The 21,329-nt window shown below is 37.4% G+C and overlaps 2 protein-coding genes across 4 annotated transcripts in view; one reads left to right on the top strand and one right to left on the bottom strand.

Moving 5' to 3' along the window:
- The first annotated feature begins 777 nt into the window (after positions 1-777).
- On the top strand, positions 778-5,209 carry LOC118421629 (perlucin-like protein). Its single transcript, XM_035828997.1, has 6 exons — positions 778-827; positions 2,062-2,122; positions 2,554-2,728; positions 3,758-3,808; positions 4,119-4,168; positions 4,643-5,209. The coding sequence occupies exons 2-6, from the start codon at positions 2,062-2,064 to the stop codon at positions 4,648-4,650; spliced, it is 345 nt and encodes a 114-aa protein (XP_035684890.1). The 5' UTR covers positions 778-827; the 3' UTR covers positions 4,651-5,209.
- Positions 5,210-6,428: 1,219 nt separating this feature from the next.
- The window catches only part of LOC118421643 (heparan sulfate 2-O-sulfotransferase 1-like), an 85,623-nt gene continuing 70,722 nt past the window's right edge, over positions 6,429-21,329 (bottom strand). The window contains exons 5-8 of one of the 3 annotated variants that reach the window (XM_035829054.1): positions 19,374-19,471; positions 15,611-15,768; positions 10,946-10,987; positions 6,429-10,358 (exon numbers count right to left, since the gene is read on the bottom strand). In XM_035829054.1, coding sequence (XP_035684947.1) covers positions 10,138-10,358; positions 10,946-10,987; positions 15,611-15,768; positions 19,374-19,471 — 519 coding nt within the window. In that variant the 3' untranslated portion in view covers positions 6,429-10,137. Of the gene's footprint in view, positions 10,359-10,939; positions 10,988-15,610; positions 15,769-19,373; positions 19,472-21,329 lie in introns of all 3 variants that reach the window. The other 2 variants (XM_035829053.1, XM_035829055.1) reach the window with 2 other exon arrangements.

A 21,329-nucleotide genomic window follows, 5' to 3' on the forward strand; every position in this document is an offset into this window, starting at 1 on the left:
CTATTTACCATTGTGGTATACTGGTAGGTAAGAATTTGCGATACTGAAAACGTCTGGGTTAAATGTTGTGTTTACTTCAAGGGATTTTGACTGATATTTGTGTCCGCGTTTTATGGATTGTTCATACTTCTGCGTATATCCAGGTCCGTATGAGTTCCGCATTAAAAATTTTGACCCTCGGTTGATTAGCCTTTACACCAAACCGAAAAAATAATTCTTCGTTCGCAAACTTTGCCTAAAACAAAAAAATATCAATACGAAAGGCATACGGACTTAAACACTAGTGTACACACAAGTGTGGATGGGCCTTGACAAAAGAGGTACACATAGAACAAAACGCGGAGTTTACCAAACATGCTTCAAAGATTTAGCCAAATGTCGAGTCAATTTATTCGTAGTACAGTACATCTTTGATATGCGGTGTACGAGCACATGTACACAGATTTTAGAGCTTTTACAAAACAAAACTTAAAGGGTTTTTATCCTTAGATGCGAAATTCATAATAAACAAAGCCGACCAAAATAGCGTTATGTGATATTTCATAAATACGTCAAAATGTGTTGTATTTTTGTGGCAAGGTTTTGTGCACCTTGTGCCAACTTGGACGGATATGCCTATTCAACACCGGATATGGCGTCATTATAAATCAGCCAGTTGCCATATGGAAACGAAAGATTTCAGCATGTGATTCATAAATACTACAACGCTATTGGCTAACTAAACCCCAAACAATATTACTTGCTACTCTGTCTATAAAATAGAGCCAGACCAAAGAACATACCACAAACCAAAAGATCCTGAGTCAGAGAGCCTCAACATTTTCACGGTAGGTACACGTAGACAGATTGCGTACCGATATTTTGCTTTTTAAGTTATGAAAACGTTGCTTTACAGGTATGCAAAAATGATTCAATATTATTATGTTGTGATGAGAAAGAATGTGCGGTGAATATAATGGTCAGTTTATATCTATCAAAAAGTGTAGCAAAAAGTTGAGGGATTTTCAGAAAAAAAAAGTTGTGCAATGTTTGTATGCATGCTGTCAATAGTTTCTCACTCACAGCCTGTGGAAAATGTTGACAATGTACAGAACATCGTATTTTGATTACAGAATATTTTGTCTGTAAAACTTCAATCAGTGATGGAGTTCAAGCAATGACTAGAGCATTCATTGAAAGTTTAACGAAACGTTGGGAGATAGAGGCAGTGTCAAGTCCTCAATTTGTATTTCTTAACTAGACGGCCACGGATTCTGTACATGTTTTTTTTTCTAAATGGTGCCCGTCGTTTAAGAAATATTAAATTAAAGCCACAGAGGTGTTTGTTGATGACATTCGCTAAAGAGGGGCTGTTATGATGTATTCGTATGTCCAGAAAGTAAAAATAAATGCGATGGTCACAAAAATATATGTACAAACACGACGAAATCCGTTCTATGTGCACGCTTATAAGGGTTTCATTTTCGGTCACTCTAAGTTACATAATGTACCATTTTCTTACATAAGAATGTTTAGCGGATGAGATAAAAGTGTTTGTTATCCCTAAAGCTAAGCTTATGGCACAACCCGCCGTACGTGCAAATACGTGCTGTCTACGTGCCAAAACGTGGGCAATCTTTTGGGATCCGTAAGTTGTAAGTACCGACGGATTTTGGAGCACGCAGACACGCCGTAGAATTTTCCGTGCAGGCAAAACTTTATGTGCCATCGAGCCGAGGATTCGCCCCCCGTACATGCCAGTAAGGGCGACGCGCCTGCCCTGTACAGCCTTAACGTTTTAACATATACATGACGGACGTTGCCACGTGGCCTCCCAAAAAAACGTACGGACAAATTGCACGTACGGCGGGTTGTGCCCTTAGCTTAAAGCTTCCACATATAGAGGAAAGCTACCGGGCAAAAAAATTCTTTATATTTCTTCCCTCAGAGCAGTGTTTGTTGCAGCGTTTCTGTAATCAATGAGTGGGGAAATTGAACTGAATTAAAGTACCAATTGATGGAGGAGGAAAATCGTGGATGTTTCATAATCTTTATCAATACACTACATTGATTTTTTTTCAGATGGAAAAGAAACTCCTTCTGTGCCTTGTGCTCCTCAGCATATCAGTGGCGAAAGCACAATGTATGTCTTTTGAGTTAAGGAATTCTTGTAGAAAATATGTAAATATTGATAATGTGATCCCTACTTTTCACTAAAGTAATACAATGCACCCAAACATGTTTTAATGAAGTAATTGATACTATAAGATATCAATTGAAAGTCGTCTGGAGTGGACACACACACGCGCGCGCGCGGGCACACACACACACATACAGCAAAGTATTTCCCACTAAAATGAACGAATCTACAGTAACCGCTGTATTAACACGGACGCACACACACACACACACACACACACACACACACACACACACATACACACACACACGCACACACAGATGTACAGCAAAATGTTTCCTACTAAAAATAAAGTAACCGCTCTACTAACATGGACCAGGATATGAATGAAAACGATCATGATAAAAAAAAAAAATACTAATATCATTATGCAGACGTCGACTGCCCTGCTGGGTACCAGGAGATTGACGGAAGTTGCTACTACTTCTCCAAAGTGGCCAAAAACTCCCGCCAGGCCATAGCCACGTGCGAGGCCCAGGGTGGTGAGCTGCTCGAAGTTGACGACGACGCTACAAGGGCCATCATCGACAATTATGCCTCGCGTTGCGTGTATGTCATCCATAAACAACTTCTATCTATCTTTATAGATGACAAATAATTATTGATCATACACACAACTGGGCGCTTGTAGTCTAGTCTTCAAACAGATGCAAGGCATGCGGCTAATGCCTAGGTCACATTTCCAAACCGAGTAGCTTTTGGGAACGAAAACTATGATATGAAAGACACCAAAATACACAAACGCATAAAAGGAGAGCCGCGGGCATGCTTTGTGTTTATTTCTAGGTATACGTCTTTAGTTTTTGCTTCCTAAAACAGCCCAGCCGGACCTCACTTTGGAAATGTGACGTTTAATAGTCGAAGAGGTTTCTTCCAATTTTAGCAAAATTTGGTAGTAACGTTAGAGTCTGCCACCTTCTCACAAAAGACTCACCAGTGTCTACTAAAGAAAATCTAAAAATACAAGTGCCCCACAAAGGACCCAAAAATGAAACAAATCGTTGGAACATGTTGGAACAATAACAAAAACACATAGATGTTTGAAAATTGTTCTAAATAAAGAGATTATACCATTACTTTACCAACTGTTCCAACAAATATAATTAGGTTCAAACATGTTCAAACTTTCGTTTTTAACTGTTTGAGCAATTTAGAACTGTAGCGACTGAAATATTCTTTTACTCAAAATGGTTCAAACGTATTACAAATATTATTCAAAATCCCTCTCGGTGACTCGGAATGGACTCTACTACACTTTTCCTTGTAGGAGGCGAACTGTTAGGCCGTATCTCACTGAAGATGCGCCACAATGGCGGCCTCGCTGCATCCTCAATTGGATTTCTGTTTGACTTTTAAAAGGGAATATCATGCAAAAGTACAAGTATACAACCCACTTTGGAAAGCAGTTAAATGTTATGTTCTAAAAAAAAAAATACCAATACTGTTGCTAAAAACGGGATGGTGTAAACACTGAACAATGTACATCTGCTGGTAGATTATGTGTATTTATGGTATTCCTATTTCATTTCTTTATATTTCAATTCAAACATCATTTTTTTTCTCATTATTTTGTTACAGGTACTGGATCAGTGCAGAGTCTCAGCTGATTGACTACTGGCAGAACGAAAAGTTTGAGTTCAATTTTACAGCAAATTCTTTTTCTTTTTTTATTGTGTTTCATTGTTTAGCTGCATATTTCGCTAGTTCACCTTTATTCGCATGGTAACCTATATCCGTTGTTTTAAACATTATGTAGTTTTAGAGATATCAAGTGGAAAGATGGTGGTTTAAAACAGCAGTATTTTAAAAACAAAATTGTAATCTGAAACCGCTGTCCCTCGACACTAAATGCCATGTTTAAAACAACAGAGATAGGTTACTCATGCTCGGATAAAGGTGAACTAGCTTTATCTTTACTAAAACATTACCTTTTTTGCAGGAAAGAATTCAAGTTCATCTGCCATGCAAATCCAGCCGCTAGCGAGGAAGGTTAGTAACGTTAGACAACATTTGAAAAAAAAATTTCATATTTAGTCTAGTTCATTTAGTCCACTAGACATGCAGGTACATGTACACTTAGTAGTAGTATTCAGTATGCTTTAATGTCTATCAAATATGTAACACACTCAATCCTATATTTTATTTCATATTGTTGCAAGACATGTCTGACAGCCAAGAAAATGAATGTGGTTTGGTATGGTCTACACAATAATTGTTATTTCCAGTTGCTGGTTAATAGTCCAAAGCAGTAAATGTGTGAGCAAACTGGGATCTTGCATCTCGCAATAGGCAATATAGAATAGATAATATGACCTCTTGTTAAAATGTTTCAAGAAATGTTTGACAGCCAAGTTTTAGAAAATATGATCTGGCATGACCTAAAGTCTACAAAATAATTCTTTTTAATTGCTCCATATGTGTCGAAAGCAATGAGTAAAATGCTTTTATTGCATCTCTTGACAGCACCATAGGATCATGGTACTCAAGGTCTGTGATTGTGAAAATCCTACCAGGCATTTGGACACATGAATGACACCGGATACTGCGCACTACTAGTATGCTATTTCGATAGATGCCAAGACCTTAAAGCTTCATAAATGGTGAATAGATGCAAAATGACAGGATAATATTAGATTGCTAATAACAGTAAATCAGGCTACCATGCATTAATGCAAAATGTACTACTACTACTACTAATTAATTACTATTAACTATAAGATATTGTTAGATTCCATAGGAGTGACTTATGTAGTAGCCATCCTTTTAGCATGTGCTAAGGCCATGTTGATTTGACTATAATTATGGATGACATCCAATGGGAATCCCAAAAACTGATGCAAGGTGCGAATAAAAAAAATTTTGACAAAAAAAGTTGCCTTCATTATGAAATCAAAGTGGTCAGGAAGGTTGAACAGATCACTGAACACATAGAATATAGCATACTAAACAATAGATTCGTTTGTGAAGGTTAGACATCCAGGATATGATAAATAGATGTAGGTTCAAACTCTTCTTCTGGATAATATCAAAATTTTATTCAGACGTTTCGGAAGACATCCATCTTCCTTCCTCAGTGACATGAAAATGAAGACAAACAATTTCACGGAACAAAGAATAATTCTATGTTCTAAATAAACAAAAAAGGGTAACGGCTAAGGTGTTCTAAAATAAACAACACAGGTAACTTAGATTCTTCATTTTTCTTCATTCTTTATTAAAATAAACAACACAGGTAACAATAGATTCTTCATTTTTGTTCTTTCATTCATCATCTTTTACTTTGTAAAGTACATGGCATTTAGTATTCGTTTTCCGATATTTATTTCTGAAATCCATGGCATATATTTGCTTATCGTGAAGCTGCTTTGTACAATTATTTGGAAACGGCCAAAAATTGATGCATCGTGGATGTCATCCATATAATCAAATCAACATGGCCTTATTGTCAAGCATAGAATTGAATCAGGTTTTGCCATTAATTACTTTCAATTTTAAATGTTATGAAAAGTAAAATGAAGTCACAAGTCCGAAAATACTATAAATTGTATATAGTTGAGTTTTAATAGTTAATGTTATATTTACATAGCGCATTCATGTAAATTACATGTACTAGACTACTGGGAAATCGTTAAATGATCTCATAGTGATTTGGTGATTAAGGTGTGGTGGTTTTTCTTTTCAACTTTGGAAACATAGATCTACAAGCAGGTAGACATAGACATGACTTTGAAGTGAAATTCTCAATATGCAATGTTGACATATTGGGATAAAGTAGAAAATACTTTTAGTTTTACTAATAGATAATGGTTTATTGAATGATTTCACTCTTATTAGTACTTTTACTTTGCTTGTTAGGCAAGCTTGCTGGGAATGCTGTTCTGTTCTAAATACAACATACTGCAGACATGTGGCTTCTGTTCTTTATCAAGTATGTCTGAAGGTGCAGTTCCACTCCTTGTCAATAGGGGGCATAGATGTAATAGTATCTTGTTTCTGGGCACTTTCTTCTGATTTTGCCTATTATGGTTTTTCCTCTTTTCAGATAGAATGGTTATATTTGAATATTGGGATTTGAACCCAAATAATTGTGATGCAAAGAACTATGTGATGAACATAAGGCCAATACAGGCTACAGTAATGTATGAAACAAAAACAATTAACCTATAAAAAATGCCACACATACAAAAAATGTATAACGTTGCAAGCAATTTTTTATCAACATTTATCATATCAAAATGACATCAACCTGTTTATAAAAACATTTTCTTTATTTACAACAGGGAAAGACATTGTCAATACCCATGGAAACAAAATACACCTTTATCAATTTCCATACACCTTTTGGACATTAAACAATGTACTGGGTAACACTTAAAACATCTTGAATAGGAATTATGGAAGATACCGGGTATACATGTGTTATGATAACTTTGGACACCTATAAGTAACAAGCAACACTATAAATCCAGAATGACAGTCTGACTTTTAGGGAAGACAATTCATAAACACATAATCTGATGCTGATGCTGAAGAATACCAATTATAGAGGGGAACATCTTAAATTCTAATATAATATACAGTTTGCCCAAATTCTGTCAGTAGTTCCCAGAATTCTGAAAAGTCCTGCAGAATATTATATCATGCTGATATTATCAGAATTCTGCATAATTATAAGTCCCTGGACACATATAATTACAATAGATATTAATAACCTTTTGTTACATAATCCTGGTAGACAATTGATTCATTTGGCCGAACTACCCAGTAGAAAAAAATACAGTGTTGCGGGTTAAGACTTATTCTAGACTTATATTGTCACCTGTTTCAGAATACAGCTACTTCTGCAAAAGCACCTTTATTACATGTAGGCCACGCAACTAAATTTTTGTGGTTCACAAAGGTTTTTCAACTTTAAGCCAAGCAAAAGGACAAGGTAAAGACAGAGGGCTGGGAGGCAATCTTGAATCTGGCTATATATTCACTCCAAAAATGTGTGCATCAAGGCCTAAACTTGGGACTCTTTGCATTATTTTTTCATTTCAAATTTATCTGGTATGCCCTAAATCATTGCTAAATAGTATAACTAATGCTAGTTTACCTTCATCTGTGGTTTCTAAGAGTGGTTTCAAACTGCAATATAATCTAAAAATATTTCAGTTTGAAACTGTCTGTTGACTCATAAATATCCCCAAATACACAGGTTTTCAAAAGCAATGGATATAGGTTACCCAACAGATAGAAAGCAATGGATATAGGTTACCCCACGGATAAAGGTGAACTAGACTGTTAATGTTGTACACTAGCTGGGAACTTTCTCAAATACACTTAAAGCTACATTCTTATCAATCTATGAATCTTTTGAAACAACTGGTCCTGTATGAATAAAAATATCAGTATGATACAAAAGTACATGCGATATTCAAACTTAATAGCTCTGCATGAAAATGGGTGAATTCTGATAAAAGAGAACAGAAACAGTGATCAAAATTCTTAATTTCTTGATGTACAGTCAGGTAAACTGTAACTATTTATCTAGTTGGGGAGGGGGGCAGTCTGACTTTTTGAAAAAGAGGCTTACCCGTTTACGATTGAGCATTAATACAGAGGAGGTGGCAGACAAAAGAAATCTTGGTCTTATGATTAGTTTGCTCGGAAGAACTTTAATGTATGCGGCCTAATCAGCGTGAACCCATCGGACGGAAGCACTTGGAAGCGTGGTGCGGTGGACAACTGGCGCAAAAAATTTATCCTGGTGAGATATGTCACTGCAGAATAAGAAGAGTTCTTAAAAATGAGTCATATTAAAAGTATCCATCTGAGAAATGCATTATTTCTTGAAACATTTCAAGCAGGGTTCTTTGCAGCTCTTATATAGCTTTTAAATTCTGTCAGATAAAGTAATTGTGTACAATGTCACTTCCAACAATTGATAGCTTGCAGGGCATGTGAATGACAAAAACTAAACTAAAACAGATTTTTAAAAACTCAAAATTCTACTAATAGACCTGATTAGGTTATGACTGTCAAAAGTCTACCATGTTTCGTCACATGACTTTGATTGACCAATGAGTCTTCAGATACTGTTGCCTTCTGAGAAGATTACGGTAAATTGGACAAAAGTTTTGGGTACTTTTGCCTAATCTTGAAGTCTTTGTTGTTTGCATGACTTTGTGAGTACAGACTGAATTAAATGAGCCAGAATCCACATTTATTAGTAAGATAGCAAGATTTTCTAGATATGTATTGTTGTCGGTTACATGTTTATGATATTTGGTAATTGGGCTACACATATACAGATATTCTCCCAGGATGAAAATGGAATCATCTTTGGACTCCTCAAATAATTGTACAAACATGGCACTCACTGAGGTACACTTCAACAGTTCAAGGTTGACTCTTCTGGACAAAGCAAGCTGCAGTTTGTACACAAAATGATAGGGGTCCTTCTTTCCACATACAAACTGCTACAAATTTCACTTATCCGATATTGTCACATCAACAGCACTGACATGATTTCAATTTTACATGATGCAAAACTGGCGCTTATCAAATTGAATCCAAACATCTGGCTGTCTGACTAGTCATATAAAATATCTATCAGTACTAATATTTCACTGACAACAGAAATTTAATACATCAGTGGGCCATATGGAAATCTTGACTTTGTATCTATGATGCACATGTTTTTCATTTAAAGATTATGCAGTAAGCTAAGCTTGTGACTGTTCATCTTTAACAAAGATTTTTTTTAAATTAGGGTAATATTTGACTATTTTCCAAACTTGTCATGCGAAGCCCTATAACTATACAAGAACTAAGCCTCTAGAAGGCTAAAAATGAAATTTCAAAAACATTTTTTTAGCACAAATTTCTAATGGAGGTTAGTGCAAGCATGGTGTCAAAGACCTGCAGTATTTTTTGGTACTCACAATCCTTTGTTACAAAGATGTAACAAAAACATTACAAAAGTTACATATTAGCTACATGTATGTGACATTATATCTTGGTAAACCTATGATCTATAAACAAAGTTGCTAAAAATCCTATCTTAAGCTTGCCAAAAACAAAATCCAAGTCAATACATCATCTTGAATACTTCTGTATCTTTTAGAGTACAAGAACATAGTTCAGAAAATGTCTTAAAAAAGACATTTGCCAAATAATATAAATATGTACACATAGTTTTGAAATGCCTTAGAAACTCCCTGTCAAAGGTTTCACATAAAAATTGCAACATTTCACACAAAAATATGTATACCTTGACACTTTTTTATATGTTACTTTTCTAAACTAAAAAAAATGTGACTAATATCTCTATACTAAATTTACATGTATGCAACATATTCACTTACTGTCTGGTATACATGTAAATGTCTTATATCTTACCCCCCTCCCACAAATATGAAAGATGTAAAAAAAACAATGTTGCAGTCTGTTGTACTAGAATTTACTTGAATGTTTTAAAACCTATTTAAATTGCAGAGTTGTGGTTGTCAGCACAGAACATTTACAAACAAATGTCTAACTCTAGAGTTACTGAAGTCTTGGACAACATTTCATGATTGAAGTTTTCCTTTGTACATCGATGAAGGTTAGACATTCAGGTAAATAATGTACACAAAGAAACAATTACTCAACCAACAAAGCAAGATAGACTAATACTGAACAGTCCGACGTTACAGGTAGCATCCACTATAAGCCTCAGTTACTAATAAAGGGAAGTGAATGCTACCTGAAATGCCTGACTGTTTAATATAAATCTATCCTTTGCTTAAGCAATTGTCAGCTTGAAATTTTCCTCTATCTCTTCAAATAAAGCAGAATAAAAAAACAACTTTTTTTCTTCAGATTTCTAGGATGGGCACTTGATGTTGAACAATACAAGACGAGTCTTATTTGCTACAAGATGGCTACAAAATAATGTCTCCTTTTCTTATCCTATCGTGGCATAGCCTGTACTACCGTGGCCGGATCTTCTCATAGAAAAACTGTGCTCCTAGCGGCGTCAACTCGCCGTTGACCCGTCGTAACGATCTCCGCACGACGTGGTGAAACTGATTGAGCGCGAACTGGTAAAAGTCGTTCTCCATCTGCCAGATTTGGGACCTCTGGATTTTTCTGATGGTCTCTTTGGACGGCTCCTGTTTGTTGGATGTTTTTCTGAGATGGGACTTCCCGCCTGAACAGAGAAAACAACAACGACACACCGTCTCATACGAAAGTTTGTTCTGGTTCGAAGTGTTGTTGATACAATGCACACAAACAAGCAAACAAATGGAGCAGATAAAGATTGACGCAAACATACAGAGGGACACATAAGGTCAAAGGTAATCCGTGTCCCTTGGGAATCGAATACAAGAGCACACACACCTGCCATATGATGTTAGTAAAAGACAAAGGCAAGAAAGTAGACGAGTACATAGTTGCTACCAACAGCAAACTAAGCACAACACAAAGCAAGAAAGGGTAAGTCGTTGTAGAACTCCCACTCTTTCTACCAACCAGTGTAATCTGTAATAAAAGATAGGTAGGGACATACCATTACTGTAAGTGGAAGGGTTGTGACAAGTTCTGAGAAGAAAATTCAAACAACATACTATTAAGAGTGAAATTGAAAATAACCGAGGGACAAATCGAGTATGATTTGGGGTAACTCAAATGTTAGCCACAACCCTGTCCTGGTTACGTATTGGTCTGTCCCTTCAACGAACAGCTGGAAAGTAGAGTTAGGGCCAGAAGAATTGAAGAAAAGAGCTGTACCGGTACCGGCGGGGCAGGGTGGACCTCCAGGCTTCTCCTGGCAGTTACCTGGGCGGTATGACATGAGTGTTACTAGCACCAGGTGGATAGCATGCATTAACCTCTCATCAGTACATTTAAACAATATAGACCAATCCCCTGCTAGCTCTCCCTAAACAAATTAACAGTTCAACCAATGAGAGAGTGGCGGCAGGTTTTGCTCTCCCTAAATAAGTTACAGCTCAACCAATGGCCACATATTTTTGCTCTACTTAAACAAATTAACAGTTCATCCAATCACAGAATGGCTGCAAGTTTTTGCATTACTACATTTTTGGTTCCCTAAAAAAGAATTAACAGTTCGACCAATGAGAGGGTGGCTGCAAATTTTTGGCATTACTATCCATTTTCTTTGCAATTTTGAATGACTTGAATATCCCGGGCTGGGCCATATATAGGATTGGTCTATTCATCAGGAACAAAATATGTATTAAGCACAAAGACAACAGGTAAGTACAAAAATCAAGGATGTCAAGAACATTGAAAGAAAAGGTTCAACACCACATAAAAATGAAGAGAGACAACCATGACATAACAGTTCTTGCTTCAAGTACATGTATATCATAATACAAGGTAAATTTTTCATGCAAGTCTACCCTGAAAGTTACAAATGAAACCAGTACACAACATTGGACTAGGAAAATGCTTTATTAATATCACTTTTAAGTATCTATTATAATAGTAGGTGTAACCAGTATTAAGTAGCACCCAGTGGACTTGTATATCCCCAGCTGCATTCATTTCTCTACGGGTGACTGAACTCTATGAACAGTGGGGCAAGAAATACTGCTAATTGCTGTCATTTGTCAACCCCCCACCTCAGATCTATTGTTCGTAATTCCACCCCGGGTCGGCCCCGGAATTGCGAGCGTTCGACACCGCCGTGATTAGTCGTGGCCCCGCACCTGAGAAACGTGCCCCCACAAACTGATTACCTGGTCAAATCGTCCCGACTCCCGATGGATGGATGCTAAATACACCTGGTGAAAAATTAGGCATCAAATGGGACTCCACGGCCAACTGTTGGCGAGCCGATTTTTGGGCCATATACGGCGGCCGAATACATATCTCAGCAAGCCGAATGGTCAGTAGGGTTTTATTACAGAGTGGCCGAGATTGGGCCATGCATCATCTGGCCCACTTTATAGGTCCTAAAAGTGCAAACTAGGCAATGAAAGAAATTGCTGTTGGAGTGAGGTGGAGCACTGGTCCGTGGGGGAGGGGGGCGTTCTTATGGCTATACAACATGCATTCAAGATGAAACTACGTTGTACAATGTGTGTTGGAGGAGAAACATGGATTTTGATTGTGGTTGTGAGGACAACATTGCAGAAAACATGCACATGTACAATAGTCTTTCCATCATGGAATGGCTGACATATTAAATGCTGAAAAAAAGGCACTCTCGACTTACTACTAGTATTGCGTTGTACCAGAAATCGATCAATGTTCCCCTCTCTTCACTGGAAATATTTGTTATATTGTTGGAATACTCAATCACACCTTTCAAACTTTTGGGGTACTGTAAAGGTTTCATCGCACCTTAGAGCCCATAAGGCACTGTTATTTTAAAGTCCTGTGTGTCTTGGAAACAGTATTAGAAGCACTGGTACTATCCTTTTACTTCATTGGCCAAGTGTTCTGGTAAGCAGACATGGGAATGAGGCATAGATGGCTTGATCCCATGGCTCAGACATTGATTGTGTGCTTCAAACTCAAAGAGAATGGCTTCCCATACTCCACCCCAGTGAAACCTGACTTTGGTTGGGGACGAAAAAGTGTTTGGTAGAGACTTCTTTTCTGGCAAAGTTACCTTATAAGTCGAAGCACTTTTTGGCGCGTTTCTGTCCACCAAATTACAACATTAACTGCCTGTAGTCCAAGATTAAATCCGGACTTTTATCAAACCTGTCGGCTTGGAATGTCCGACGATACGGCCCGTATCCCATAACATTCCATATTTCTGTACGTTGACACAAGAAATCAATCTGTGCGCTCCATCATAGAAGTTATACTGCGGCATTGGCAGTTCTTTAATAACCCAATTTTCCCCTTCAGGAGCTTTAACTGATTTTTTTTTTGCCGAGTCATCGTAATCCCGCTCTCCGACAGTGATGACCATTTGGAGAAACACCGGTCAGCAAGTCACCTTCGTAACGGCCTATTCATAGCATTTTTCAAACCACGAGAATCTCCACAAAGAATAAAACGCTCGAAATAAGGAAGACGTTGGGATGTCTCCAGCTTTAATTGTTTTCCTGTCCCACTCATTGTCTATTAGCTCACATTCTTCATTTTTATTATCAAGTCTGTCATTCTAAGCTTACAAAAATACATTTTCCATAATTTAATTTCTTGAAGTTTAGGTTTTTGGTATGGATTGGGTTGAAATTTGTCTTGTTTCGACAAGAAAATTTCTGTCTTGGAAAGAGGGAGGGATGGGTCTTGGTGACAGTCCCAATCTAAAGTTTTGCTCCCCGTCCAAGTTTGTGACTGTGAGAGAAGTTGGTAAAGAATGCTTTGATCGTTCCAGCTTACAACACCTACTCTAATAATTCCACCAGGCGTCATAATACTGCCACATCAATAAACATTGTTATAGATGCTTTCCCAAGATTATCTTCAACAACAAAATATCTGAAGTGTTTATTCCTGAGGATTAAGGATGCTGCATTAGTACATCTCCTTAAATCACTTTCAATTGATGTATTCTTTATCATATTGTGGTGATATTGTAGCATCTGTTGGAAGTACACCATATGACAGTTAGACCTATACATCAGAAATACCTGCATGCTTTTAATCCCTGATTCGGGTATAATTTATGGTATCTAATGACCATCAAGTGGCGAGGAAGCAGAGTTGATTATCTACAGCTCCACCCCAGTGAATCGCGTCCGGGCTGACTTCCCCACCCGATGCCATCTCATCTGCTTTAATTGCGTTAAGACTGGCTGATTTATGTGCAGCAGACTGGATGTTTCTGCTTGGCCACACCGATCATCTTTCATGATCAGTGCGCCGGTCGGCTCTCTCGCCAGAGATGAAGGACGCGAGCCGATAACGTGCCCACAGAAACGCAATAACGTTCCGGAACAATAACCCTCTGCATACCGTCTCCCAGCCGACTCTCCCCAAAACTAATTTACTCCATTGTAAGTGATGAAGCGAGAGTAAAAGCAGGCAAACCTTGTAGATTAGGGATAAGATTTGGCCTCCTGGTCACAGGATTGATGAGAATTGTGGTAAACTTTGCCTTCTTCTTGCTGTGCTTAATAGTTAGTGAGGCTATTTGCAGTTTTACTTGTGAGGATAAATGTCTAGCTAGCGACCTATTTGCTGGCAATGCACATTAAGGACTTAAAAAAAAGTTTTCTCAAGGTAATTCTAATAGATCGGTCCAAACAGACATAAATGGTGTCTGTGTGAGTGTATCAATCATTATACACATGTATGTCCGTGAAAGGTTTCAAAGGGTTAGTACATTACATGTATAACACTGTAAGTTCTGTGTTTCTCAATCAAAAGTCAATTCATCAGCCAATTGTTTGTAAGTCCTTCTATTACCTTCCTCAGGGCAATACTCACTGTGTTGGGGGTGGGGGGCAAGGTAATACAAGATAATAGACAGAGAGGCAGATACACTTGCTGGATCAAGGAGGCAGTATAGATTATGCAATTCAAACTGTGATGAGGGGGGGGGGGATACAAACTTCTGTAACATTTGGGACTGCATTATTCTCACTGTAACGCCACCTAGCGGTAGGAAGTAGACAGCAGTGTCATACCTGTCCTGAGAAAGGTATGAAGGACTGATGAAACATTGGCATGTAAATTCTTTTGCTTATGAAACAATGAAATGTATTCATAAATCTCTGGATATTGTCTGAGAGATTTTGACATACATTGTAGATTGCGTGAAATGTATTACATAATTTTTACGTACATAACATTGATTAATTTCTTATCTGAAAATTTGATTTATGGCAGTTATCAAACTGCAGTGATGGAAAGTGCTGCACTGCTGTTGTCCCTGTCCTTGGTGCTAAATCCTCAGCTGCTTACAGTATTAAGAAAACCAAGTTTACTCCAACCTGTACTAGTGACCACCCTTGCATAGGGACATTCTGACAATTATGACAATTTTTATTTTCCCTAGGATCTTCCAATCAACTAGCATCACTTGTCTCATCAATTAGAGGATTTTGGCACAACACTAAACTCTCTTCTCATTCACATCACTACAATGTCCCAATCAATGTCTCTAAGTCCCTGTACAGCAACAGTTATTTTGCAAAGACACCAAAATACAGATCTTTCTTCCTGAGGAGTGCCTCCCACAGAAATACAACCCACAAGCCTTCAAAACCAATGTACACTGTTATCTCCTTACCTCTTCGAATTAGTTCAGTACCTAGAAGTGGCCAACACTAACCTTGCATTGAGCACCAACATTTAGAAAAAACACAATCTAGAATACTGTTGGTAGTGGCTACTTGTCTACAGTAACAAAATCCTTCACATTCCAGACAACATCAAACACAGTTAACAAATTCAATGCCCCCCTCCCCATCATTTTCCAAATCTTACCACAGTTGCATCAGAACATTACAGATATACAAGATCACCCACCTTGTTGGAAGAGACTTGTCGCTCCCCTGAAGAATTTGGGCAGAGCTGCCTCCAGCAACATGACAAAATCCTCCAGCTCTTCGGTCACTCCCACCAGGAAGTAGTTGGCCACCAGGTTCCGCTTGGCCTCTTCTAAGGCCCACCTGTTTCCGGGTTCCCTAGAATAGACAGTCATGTACATGATGAATGTTAGGTTCAATCAGGGTTCTAGCCAGCATCCGTTCTTTCGGCCTTTGACGCAATTTTGACACTGGGGACAGACAAAAAGTGTGCCTATTCCATCCTCTGTGACAGACAAAAATTGGTATGTTAAGTTGAGTCTAAAAGCAAAATGTTCCCCTCAAATCAAAGAGTTTGCCTATTCCATCCTCTGTGACAGACAAAAATTGGTATGTTAAGTTGAGTCTAAAAGCAAAATTTTCCCCTCAAATTAAAGAAAATAGCATTTCAGAGGGTTTAGATTTTCCTGGGAGAGTATACCCCTGGACCCCTTTAGGGTCTCATTGATGAGTTTCTTCTTCCCATAGACTTCTATGTTATAATTCTTGGTTTAAATGGGCGCGTTCATAATGAAGCTACGTGAAATTTCAGCAGATTTTTCATTCTATGTCGAGCACATTTGCCCTATATGGTGGGAAAAAATTGACAACGTAAACTATACATAAGAATTTTTTATAGCAATTACAAACTACGATTAGTCAATCCCCACAAAAGGCACTTTTTCGTTGCTGGTGTACAACCGCACCAATCAGAACCCACGACTGTGTACCTCCGACCTAGCACGCGGCTACAAAACTTTACCTGCTAATTTCTTCAGTTACAAACAAGCTTTCACCAATTTAACTTTTGAGATCAGTTCCGCTGGCTAAAAGGGAATTTCTCACTGCTAAAAACATGCGTCCGTGCAGCCGTTTATTTTTTATCTCGGATCTCTTTTAGGGTACCCACTCGAAGTAATACATCAATGAGACCTTAGACTGCTGCGCCTTCGACAGGATTTCCATTCAAATTTCAGATGTAAAAAAATTCTTGCTGGCTAAAACACTGGATTCAATCATTCCTTTTAAATTACTTTCAATTAACACAACACAAAAAGAATGTGTGTCTGTTTGACATAAGTTTAAAGCTAAGAAGTGTGTGTTTGGTATGACTTTTAAGGAGTGTGTGAGCTTCACTTTATGTGTTTGATGTGTAAGACATGTGTGTTATAGGTGCGTGTGTGTGTGTGTGCAAGCTTGATGTGTGTTAACAAGCGTTTTTTTGTGTAACATCATTTGATCATTATGTGAGAACATGTTTGATGTGTATGTCTGCAGAAAATATGGAAATTTCAAGGAAAAATTTTCACTAATGCAGAGGACAATTAGAATCTGCCAATTTTGTACCTCAAACATGGTAGAAGATGAAGTGCACTTCACTGTTGATTGCGATATGTATGCGAATGATAGAAATACTCTATTTAGCTATATAGAAAGTAGATTCCCTCATTTTAGACACATGAGTAGCACTGACAAGTTTATATTTCTCATGCGTTTTGACAAACCGACAATAGTGAAACCCATACAGTCCTACATTTTCACTATTACCAAGAAGCGAGAAGAAGCCGAACTTTTGTGTTAGACTAGATTTGTGACACTTTTATGTATGTATATATCCTGACTTGTTGTGACCTGTACTTAGCCCGGTTGGGCAAAATTGTACAATAAAGGTCTTCATTCAATTAGAAAAGCACGGATAAATCATACCCTAGAAAATATTAAGAGAAAAACAATACCTTATGAAAAATTTTAGTACTGACTTCCATTTCTGATCACATATAGAAATATGTAAAATTCATGCTAATATGAATGATTTTGAAAAAGAATACTGTATCATTTCAACTCTCCCCTTCTCCCAACTATGTTTTACTGTCAGTTGCTGACAGGCTACCAAAAAATATGGCTCCAGTAATAACTGGTATATCGCAGAGCGTGGCCATATATAAAGAATTCTCCATAAAATCGAACCTCCATTACACTTACTTCCAGCAACAGTTGGTAAGCTTTATTCCAGCACAGATAGTTATCTATTCATTACAATCCATCAGCTTCTGGGTCTTGTCTATGATTACATCAATAATTTCTTCAATCTGCTGTAATATTGCATTAGGGACCACATGCCAGCTCCCATTTCGATATACCGACTTTCTCCACGCAATACATTAAAGGTAGATGGAAAGTAAAGGATAAGATCATGTACAAGTATGCTCTTATCTTTTATGTACTTGTACAAAAGTTTCAATGGACAACAGTGGACTTAATCAAAGGTGCATGATATAAAACCATAGGCCACAAAGACTGCCACATCAAAAAGACAGTAAATTGGAAGAGATCTACATGAGCAAATGAAGCATCATTAATCCCTCGAGGTATGCACACTTCAGATATCCAGGTGTTCAAGACATTCTTCAGAAAGCCCTGATAATACTTTTTCTTAATGTGATGGCTGCAGGGTACCCAATGGCATTTTGAGGGATGATAGTACAAGTTACTGTCTTAGAAACTGACTTAGTTTAAGAGGAACAAATGGATAGATGGATGATTGAAGAGATAATGCATTTACCAGCATTCATATTTTGCTCGAAGCTCATATGGAGAAGAAAGGACGATAAGGTGTATAACATGTAACATAAACTGTGACAGTCATAAGTCCACCTGGTGCCATTATTCCACCAACATTGTTATAGAGGCCTTCTAAAGATTGTCTTTAACATCTAAGTAATATCTGAAACTTACATACCTCAGGACTACGGATACTACATTGGCGCATCTCTGTACAATATAAATTCAGGTATTTTTTCACATGTGGCGGTACTATGGCATCCCGTGGGATTATGAGAGTTGATGAACTAAGTCTTGCAATGTTAAGAAATTGAAGAAGAGCTGTATTGGTCCTGACAGAGAAGACAGAAAGTACTGTTCTTTACAGGGTCATTGTACCAGGAAATTCCCCAAATTCTTTTTGACAAGCACACTGAATAGTGGACCACGGCTTAATGTCCTAACTTGAGGACCAAAACCCTTTTGATAGTGTGCATGTCAGGTGAGCAACACAACTGGGTTTAAATGATAACATGAATGTTCAACTAAGTTCAACATCTTCAGAAGTTTCTCAACACATACGTATCATGTCACCTGGACTATCTGTCATACAACGGGACAGAGTGAAAATCATTGACACAGAACCAGACTTTTTGGCACAGGTACTAGAGGAATCAAAGAAGCTATCTACATCAGAGATTTACAACAATAAGAATATTATCTCTAAACAGAAATGGAGGGTGCCATAGAGTTTTTTCAGCTTATGATCCACTGACTCACAAAGTCACGTGTGCTATCTAAAAAATGTGACATCACAGAAGCAGTGGATTGTCCATTCCTTAAAAAAGACTGGAGTTGATCAAACGAACATTCGAGTAAGTTCAATTTTTTTGCTTTGGAAATCACAGGTTCTTTAATCTCCAAATAAAGAATTATTTTACTCCTAAGTACCAGAATGAATGAATGTATAATGTATAAACAGAAACAGGCTTTCTGCAACTTATGATCCACTGCTCACAGAGTCATTTGTGCTATCTACATGTACATAACATGATGTCACAGAAGCAGTGCACTGTCCATTCTTTGACAAAAACTGGGGCTGGTCAGTCAAAAATTTGGGTAAGTCCATTTTTTGTTCTGGAAATTACAGTTTAACTTTATCCAGAATGAATGAATGTATTTACCAGCATTCAACAGCATGTCCGCAGAAGAAGGGAACCTGCATCCAGAGTTTCTCAGGCGCACAGTCTGGCTCTCCTTGCTCTACACAGTCATCAAATGTCTGAAGGAAAAACAGACGGGGAAAAATCACATTTTGTTAGTTTGTTTCATCTGCGAACACAGTTATACAACAGGTTTGTAATGTTACAGAAGAGTACGTACAAGCTGTAGATGTATCCGGACAGGTTAATTTGATCCACTCACAGTAGGAAGGACTCCCACTGTTTTCAATAAGTGTGGTGGAGTCTTTTACATATAACGCTGGGTCATCTTTATGCGGCGGTGACCTATATTTGGTTTGTTCAAAAACAGGATATTTCTGGATATCAATTCGACGGATGGTGGTTTCAAACTGCAATATTTTGATGATATTTCAACTTGAAACCACCGTCCTTCGACTTGACATTCTTAAATACCCTGCCTTATTCAGACAACGGAGATAGGTTACCTAGTGAATAAAGGTGAACTAGGGTTACATGCTTGAGGTGTGGTCTCCTCAAACACATGACCTCCCTTCAACTTATATTAGTTCAAGGCTCTTGGTCTTGCGTGATGTAACGTTACATGTAACCCTTCTCATTTCAATTCCTTCTTTTGCACCAATTCTAAGGCTCCTAACAAAATTGTCAATGAGAAACTTCCCTAACAGTTACCTTATGTTGTTCCTCCATAAAATCATTTTCTTCTTATTTCAATCCTTAAATACTTTTCAACTTGTTTTCTTATTTTGTCAGTGTTTCGCAGTGGAAATCTTTCTTTATCTCATCAAATGTTCTCTCTCAACAAAATTCCTTTGATCATTCCTAGCATTCCTAGCATGGTGCAAAAGGAATTAATGTCTACTAGCTGCATTTGCAACAGGTTATCTAAGCTAAGCCATGCGGGGGGAAAGTATTTTAGAGGCCATTTTTCATTCTGTACTGGCACTAGGTCAGTTGACGCCAGGCGATATATCATCCGCTCCTGCTTTCATCATACCAGCTTCTGACACTTAACTCCTGTCAAAATTGGAATTAAGAACATTGTGCATCGGGCGGTAGGGGATTTGTAGATAGATTCTACAGACCAGAGAAAATCAGGACTACTATGGATTTTGGCTATCAGACAATCCATCATTTTCTGTATGTGTGAACGTATTTCCCACCATGCCTTTTTTCAGACTCTGTGCGATACACAATTTGTTATGACCATTTCTACATATTTCTGTGAAAAAATATGGATGATGAATTTTACAAACCTTTCAAAAATAGGTCGAAATGGATTTTGGCTCACTATAACTAATGATAAAATGATCCAATATATTCAGCAAGTGTAAAGATGTTGTATTTTTCACTTTTTCCATACCGTCCTAGTGTACAGTGTAGTAATAGTAGTAGTATAGAGATAATAGTACTACCCAAGTACTACCATCTCCACTGCTGTAAAAATTATATTTTACAAAGTTGACAAAATTTGGTTTAACTTGTGAAGAAAATCTATACAATTTCATTAGAAAAATATAGTATCTATGATTACGATAAAATGAAGAAAGAATCCTTAAAGTTTACTTCTGATTGTCAATGTGACAGATGACAGATTACTTCAAATAATTATAGAAATCTTTTTGATGTTGTGTTACATGCATGTGTCTAGTATATAACACGTGTATTGCATCTCGTAAAAATAAGGTGTAGAACTGCATGATTATAGAAAATATCAGTTTCAATAATTAAGTCTCCAGTATGAAGTCTTTGATTTTAAAAATCCTGGTTATGATATTGGCATTTATAAAGATTATTTCATCAAAGTACAGCTTTAAGTACCTAATAGTATCAGGTAACTTTCATTAAAGATGATCAGTGAAATTATAAAATCAGTAAATATATTGGGCTCATCTTGGTTGACATGTAGTACATGTACATGTACAGCTAAAGCTACAT

This window comes from Branchiostoma floridae, chromosome 8, assembly GCF_000003815.2.
Source record: "Branchiostoma floridae strain S238N-H82 chromosome 8, Bfl_VNyyK, whole genome shotgun sequence".
Lineage (NCBI taxonomy): Eukaryota > Metazoa > Chordata > Leptocardii > Amphioxiformes > Branchiostomatidae > Branchiostoma > Branchiostoma floridae.

Coding starts and splice junctions, on each gene's coding strand:
- LOC118421629 (XM_035828997.1), top strand. CDS start 2,062: ATGGAAAAGAAACTCCTTCTGTGCCTTGTGCTCCTCAGCATATCAGTG. Junction 2,729..3,757: donor AATTATGCCTCGCGTTGCGT/GTATGTCATCCA, acceptor ATTTTGTTACAG/GTACTGGATCAGTGCAGAGT. Junction 3,809..4,118: donor GACTACTGGCAGAACGAAAA/GTTTGAGTTCAA, acceptor CCTTTTTTGCAG/GAAAGAATTCAAGTTCATCT.